The following is a 6,000-nucleotide window of genomic DNA, read 5'->3' on the forward strand; positions in this document are numbered from 1 at the left end:
TTTAGGACATATATCACACACCCATGATGGGGGTTTGGACTCCTTGGGCAGGTTTGATCTCCAGGTAGGAGAAAAGGGAGGCACAGACAAACGTTCAGGATTAGTTCTAGACTATGAATCTTTTTCCCCCTCTCTGTTAAAATTCCAACTGTTTTGGCACATCCATGAGAAAACTGAGGCAGGCTGGAACCACAGAGGAAATAAACACCAGGAACTCAATGTCAAGGGCAGGTTTGCAATAGCAATTAAATCACATGCCCTTAAGCACAAGTGGCAGTTGACTGATTTTGGTTAAGTTTAATACAGGAATCAGAGTTTTCAGCAGGTAAAGAGAGCAGGCCATTCACAACTGCCTTTAAAAAAAAGAAAATCCACCAAGAAAACCCGACTTCCAAGATTTCAACCTTGCTTTCTTGCGACTGGATGTGGTACTCAGTGCCATGGCCTGGTTGTCAAGGTAGTGTTAGGTCACAAGTTTATCACCCTGCAGGCGACAACGAGAGGAGGTGACAGAGCGTCCCCTGCAGCGACAAGGTCCAGTCACGCCACGTGCGGGGACAAGGCTGATCACGCCCCTTTCCCCATTGGACCCGCTTCCTCACGTGACCACGAGCCTTTCCGCTCCCAAACCGCCCCACCTGGCTGGTGCTGCGCCCCCAGGCGCACGGTGCACCTCTCATTGGCCAGAGCCGTCCCCTCGCGCCCACCACAACCTCTCATTGGCTGGATCGTCTCCTCGTGCCCGCCGCGGTCTCCCATTGGCTGCGGGTGCCGCTGTTGTTGCTGTTCCTGTTATTGCTGTAAACAGGAGTGCAGCGGGTGTCACCTGTCAGCTCTGCTCACCGCTGCTCACCTCTTACCGCCTTTTATCAACCCCCACCTCTCACTTGTCATCTCTTTTCACCTCTTGCTTCTTGTACGTAAGAAGGTCCGATCTCTCTAGTCTGCTGTCCCTGGTCACTTGCCAGAGCTCCATCCTCGCTCGCTCGGTCTCTGCCGGGCCATGTCACTGTGCGGCGGCCCCGGGGTGCCCGGGCTGGCGGCCAGCTCCCCGCTGCCTTCCCCGGGTACGACCCCGCTCACGCTGCTGGCGCTGGACAGGGGTGACCCGGCGGACCCGGACCGGTGAGGAGGTGGCCGGGGACGGAGGTGGCTTTGTTCGCTCGCCTCACGCGGGACTCCCCGACGTGACACGGTTGCCCTGCGCGGGGCTCGGCGGTGGGGCCATGCCAAAGAACGCTTTTGGGATCCCCTCCTTCGGCTCCTGCCCCCGGCCCACCAGGGCAAGAAGGGAAGAGGGGCACCCGGGGCACTGACACTTCCCCGTCCCGATCGCCTGTAGGCACCGGGACACCCCGGAAAGAAGGCATGGGGGGCTGCCCCTCCCGCGGCTGTGGCACGCATTGTCCCCGGAGCCGGTGGCCTCGGATTGTCCTCAGGACTCCGTCTCCTCCCAGCCCAAGGATGCAGGTGAGGAATGGGGCTGCTCCGTGCGGCAGCCGTCCCCAACCGCCCGCGGCTCCGGAGTGGTGCCGAGGGTGTTGGAAGCGGGGTCGGGGATGTCTCGGGAGGGTTTGGCCGAGGGGCTGGCGAGGGGGTCGAGGCGGGGGAGCTTCTGGGGAGTGATGGGCAGGAGCCCATGCCGGCTCTCCCTGGGGCTCAGCCAAGGAACCGCTCTTGTGGGGACCCTGCTCAGGGTGACACGCGACATTCCATGCGGGACCGGTGCTTCCAACGGCGGTGCCACCTGCCTGGGAGGGCTTCCTGCCCGCCCCATCCTGCCTGGTGCCCTGGGCTGTGGCCAGGACCCCGATCCCCACACCGGGACTACCCCTGTGCCTTGTTCCCGCAGGACTGGGGCCGGACTCGTACACACAGCAGAGCCCCGTAGCCGTGAAGGAAGAGTGAGTGGCCCCATCTCCGTGTTCCCCCGGGGACATCCCCTGTCCCTCCCCGGCCTCTCCCGAGCAGCAGGGCCCGGTCTCAGCCTGGCTGGGGCCTGCGCATCCAGCTGTGACCCCAGTCTGTGTCTGGGGGGTGAAACTCTGGGCTGCTTGGGCAGGCACGTGGATGCCAGCCCCCCATAAATTCCATCTCTGCTCTCCTCACAACTTCCAAAAAACGACCCCGGAATTTGGGAGAGCTCTCAAAGAGTAAGAGAATTGGCTCTCTGTCTGTGCGGCAGGACATGAATGCTAGGCTGTCCCCGTGCTCAGGTTGTCCTTGTCCCAGACCCAAAAGCCAGGCTGCCCCCGTGCCCCTCCTGAGGTCCCACTCCGGCCATTGGTTCACTCAGTGCCTAGAAGTGCTTTTGCCCCAAGTCCCTTTCGGGAGCTTTGACAGCCCTGGGGAGGTCTTACCCCACCCTGAGGACCTAGGGGACGGAGGTGACAGTGGCAGAGGAGAGGGACACAGCGGTTCAGGACATCTGCTGTCATTTGATCCTTTCCCGGCTCTTGCAGCAGGAAACTCCTTCGCCAGAGGATCCACTCCTTGCCGGTAAGTGCTGGAGGCTGTGCAGGATCCTGCCGAGTCCCTGGGCGAGCTGGGACGAGGAGGATGGAGCCAGGAGAGGGGCAGGTCTGTGCAGCACCTCTCACCCCCTGGGTGTCGCACAGCAGTGGCAGCTGGAAGCCAGCCCGGTTCTGAAGGACATCTCCCAGCTCCAGGTGCGGAGGGACAGAGTGCGGCGGCGCCAGAGGGAGCCCGAAGATGAGGTGAGGGTGCAGCGAGACCTGGGGGGTCAGGGAGGGGGCAGAGGGGTGCTAACGCCCTGTCCCCCCTGCTGCAGGAGGGCTTTGTTCCCAAGAAGCTGCAGAGGCTGGGCCAGCGGAGCCGGCTGCTCGCCAGCCATGGGGTTGCCAGGAGAGACCCCCTTGCCAAGAGCCACTGCTGGGCACCAGAGCTGCTGGTAAGAGAAGCTGGAGTGCTCGGGAGGGCACCAAGGATGGGTGATCCTGGGGCTGAACACAGAGGAACTACCACCTCAACCTCCCCGGGTGCCCTGGAGACCTGTGGATGTGGGAGATGGACAGGCTGTGGGGTCATGGGGACACCCTGACTCCAAACCTGGAAGGCACTGGGAGGTGGATGGACCTTGGGTGTGGGATCCATCCCTGCCTGGGGGTGGGAAGCAGCTAGCAGGACTTGTTCCCTCCACGATCTTCTCTGCCTTTTCCCCAAGTCCCCCCAACTGCTGCCCTGGCAGAATGACACCACCGTGCCCCAGGGGATGGAGAACCTGGTGACTACACCAGTGATGAGGAAGGCGGCAAAGCTGGTACGTGGCAGCTTTTAGCAGTGGGCGGAGCCCCACAGTCCCCTCTTGGGGTACCCAAAGAGGGGGCTGAAGGTCCTTGGGGTGGGGGCTGGTTGGTAAGCAGCACCAGCCCTGGTGCTGGGAACTTGCCAGACTCCCAGGCAGCAGCATGGGCTCTCCCCACAGCGTCTGGGGAAGCACAGCCAGTGCTGGCAGCCCTTCCGCTTGCCCTCTGGGCCCAGCAGTGCTCCCAGGCCCGTCCTGAAGTGGGGACAGCCCTCGGACATGGACAACCCTGTCAAGGCCAAGCGGCGGGGGAAGGTGGCTGGCAGCTGTGACCAGGAGGCATCGGTGGAGCTGGTGGGTGATGGAGAATCTGTGGGGTGATGGAGAATCTGTGGGGTGAAACTCAGCCTGTTGCTGGCAGGACTGGGCCATGCCCTGGCTCTGCCAGAGCCCCTGCTGACATCTGGGAGTGTCTCTGGTTGGTGCCTCCACAGGGAGTGTGGCTGGAGCCTTCCAAGTCTGCCCAGCTTGAGGAGATCAAGAACCTGCTGGCCAATGATGACCAGGAGCTCATTGGGGACTTTTCCAAGGTAGGGGCACAAGGATGGGACAGGTCTGGGGGTGCTGTCCCCATTATTCTGATCAGGGACCATCACTGGAACCCCACATTGCTGTGAGAGCCCAAAGCAAGCTGGTGGCCCTTGTCTGGGGACACGGGGCTGTGACTTCCCAGCCTGCAGCCCCTGGAGTGGTTGAAGATCCCCATCACTGCTCCTCTGGTCCATCCCTGTGCACAGCCATCTATATCTGCCCCTTCCCCTCCGCAGGTCCAGAACTAGTCACTGTGGGCTCCTGGGCTGGAGGGACAGGTGCTGTCCCCGGGTGGTGTCCCTGGGACGGGGATGACCCCACAGCTTGTTTTCTCCAGCCTCACCTCCTGCCGATGGTGGAGGGGAAGGACCAGGGCCTGAAGTACATCTCCCCTGGCATGGTAAGAGGACAGCAACCCTTCCCCAGCCTCGCCACCCAAAGGGCTGCCTGTCTGTTTCTCCCCGCCTGTCCCCGTGTGTGGCCCCTTGGTGACACGCTCCCCGCACAGCTGGCAGCAGTGCTTACAGGACACTTCAGCAGCTTCATCGAGAGCAGCATCGTCGTGGACTGCCGGTACCCCTACGAGTACGAGGGGGGCCACATCAAGGTCAGAACCTCCCTGTGCTCCTGGAGGCAGGAGGAGGGTGGTGTCTGAACCCCACCAACCCTCAGAGGTGCTGAGCCCACCACAAGGGGTTAAGCATTTCCCCAGGAAGTGCTGAGACAACAGGGATTCAGGATCCCCCAGGATTTGTTTCATACCCTGCTAGAGATTAAGCAGCCTCTCCAAAGATACTGAGCTCCCAGAGAGGAGTAAAGCAGCGCCCTGCACCCCCCCCCCCCCCGCACCCCCGAGGTATTCTGAGCCGTAGAGGGGTTGAGCAGGCCCCCATGGAGGGTACTGAGCTGCCCAGAGGGATAGAGCAGCCGAGTGAAAAGTGCCAAGCCACCCCTAAAACGGTTGACTCCCAACTGGAAAGAGGAGCATGATGGTGGGGAGGCTGGGGGACAACATCCTTCGTTCCTTGCAGAAAATGGAATTGGAGGCAGAGGGGGAAAAGGTGCCTTCTGTCCCTTCCCAGGGCGCTGTCAACCTGCCGCTGCAGCGGGACGTGGAGGAATTCCTGCTGGAGCAGCCCATCGTGCCCCTGGACGTCAGCAAGAGAGTGATCATCATCTTCCACTGCGAGTTCTCCGTTGAGCGGGGGCCCAAAATGTGAGTGATGGCATGGGGACACACTGGGGTCTGCCAGCCCCCTAGGCACGCCCGGATCCCTGCACGGGGCTGATCCCGTGGGCTTTCTCTGTGTCACAGGTGCAAGTTCCTGCGGGAGAGGGATCGGTCCTGCCACGAGTACCCCCAACTGCACTACCCCGAGCTCTACGTCTTGAAGGGGGGGTACCGCGAGTTCTTCTTCCAATTCCCGGTGAGTCCCCGCCCGGTGTCCCCTCGGTGGCAGGAGGGCAGGAACTGGGAGGAGGGAGGGGTGGCACAAGGCAGTGAGGAGGGGCAGCTCTGGCTCTGAGTATCTTCCCGACGATGGGAGGGATCTCCGGGGCTGGGGACGCTGGGTTTGGCCCGGGATGGGAGCGGTCCGGGGCTGCGCTGCGGGGGCTGATGGAGCCGTGGATTGCAGAGCCACTGCGAACCCCGGGACTATCGGCCCATGGAGCACCCGGCGTTCAAGGAGGAGCTGCGCAAATTCCGCGGGCAAAGCCGGCGCGGCCGGCGGGCGCTCTTAATCTGCGGGCGGAACCTGTGAGCGCTCGGGGGTCCTGCAGCCCCAGGGGAACGCTGGAGATTGTAGGATGGGTTCCCTTGATCGGGGATGAGCCTCAGCTTAGTTTGGTTTGTTAGGATGGGTTTGGGGTGGTATTTAGTGTTAAGATTAAGTTTGCATTTCTTTATCAATATTTTTGTTTATTGTCATAAATATTTTTGTCTTTATTGTTATAAGTATTTTTGTTTGTTTATTGTTATGAATATTTTAATGTTCATTGTTATGAATATTTTTGTGTTTGTCTGTTGTTAGGATCGTTTGTTAGTCTCCGTTAATAAACTCCTATTGCAGGAGAACAAACCCGGCTCCTGAGCTCTCACTGCCCACACCAGGACGCTGCAGGGGTGGGAGCCCCTGATCCGG

At 60.9% G+C, this 6,000-nt stretch overlaps 1 protein-coding gene across 1 annotated transcript; it reads left to right on the forward strand.

Annotated features, from left to right (window-relative positions):
• Positions 1-1,559: 1,559 nt before the first annotated feature.
• On the forward strand, positions 1,560-5,663 carry LOC120765839 (M-phase inducer phosphatase 2-like). Its single transcript, XM_058424195.1, has 12 exons — positions 1,560-1,572; positions 1,853-1,904; positions 2,522-2,717; positions 2,792-2,911; positions 3,185-3,280; positions 3,446-3,619; positions 3,760-3,855; positions 4,194-4,256; positions 4,365-4,463; positions 4,939-5,072; positions 5,172-5,283; positions 5,494-5,663. Exons 1-12 carry the CDS (start codon positions 1,560-1,562, stop codon positions 5,617-5,619), a joined length of 1,281 nt encoding a protein of 426 aa, XP_058280178.1. The 3' UTR covers positions 5,620-5,663.
• Positions 5,664-6,000: the final 337 nt, after the last annotated feature.

The sequence above is a fragment of the Hirundo rustica genome, chromosome Z (genome assembly GCF_015227805.2).
Source record: "Hirundo rustica isolate bHirRus1 chromosome Z, bHirRus1.pri.v3, whole genome shotgun sequence".
NCBI lineage: Eukaryota > Metazoa > Chordata > Aves > Passeriformes > Hirundinidae > Hirundo > Hirundo rustica.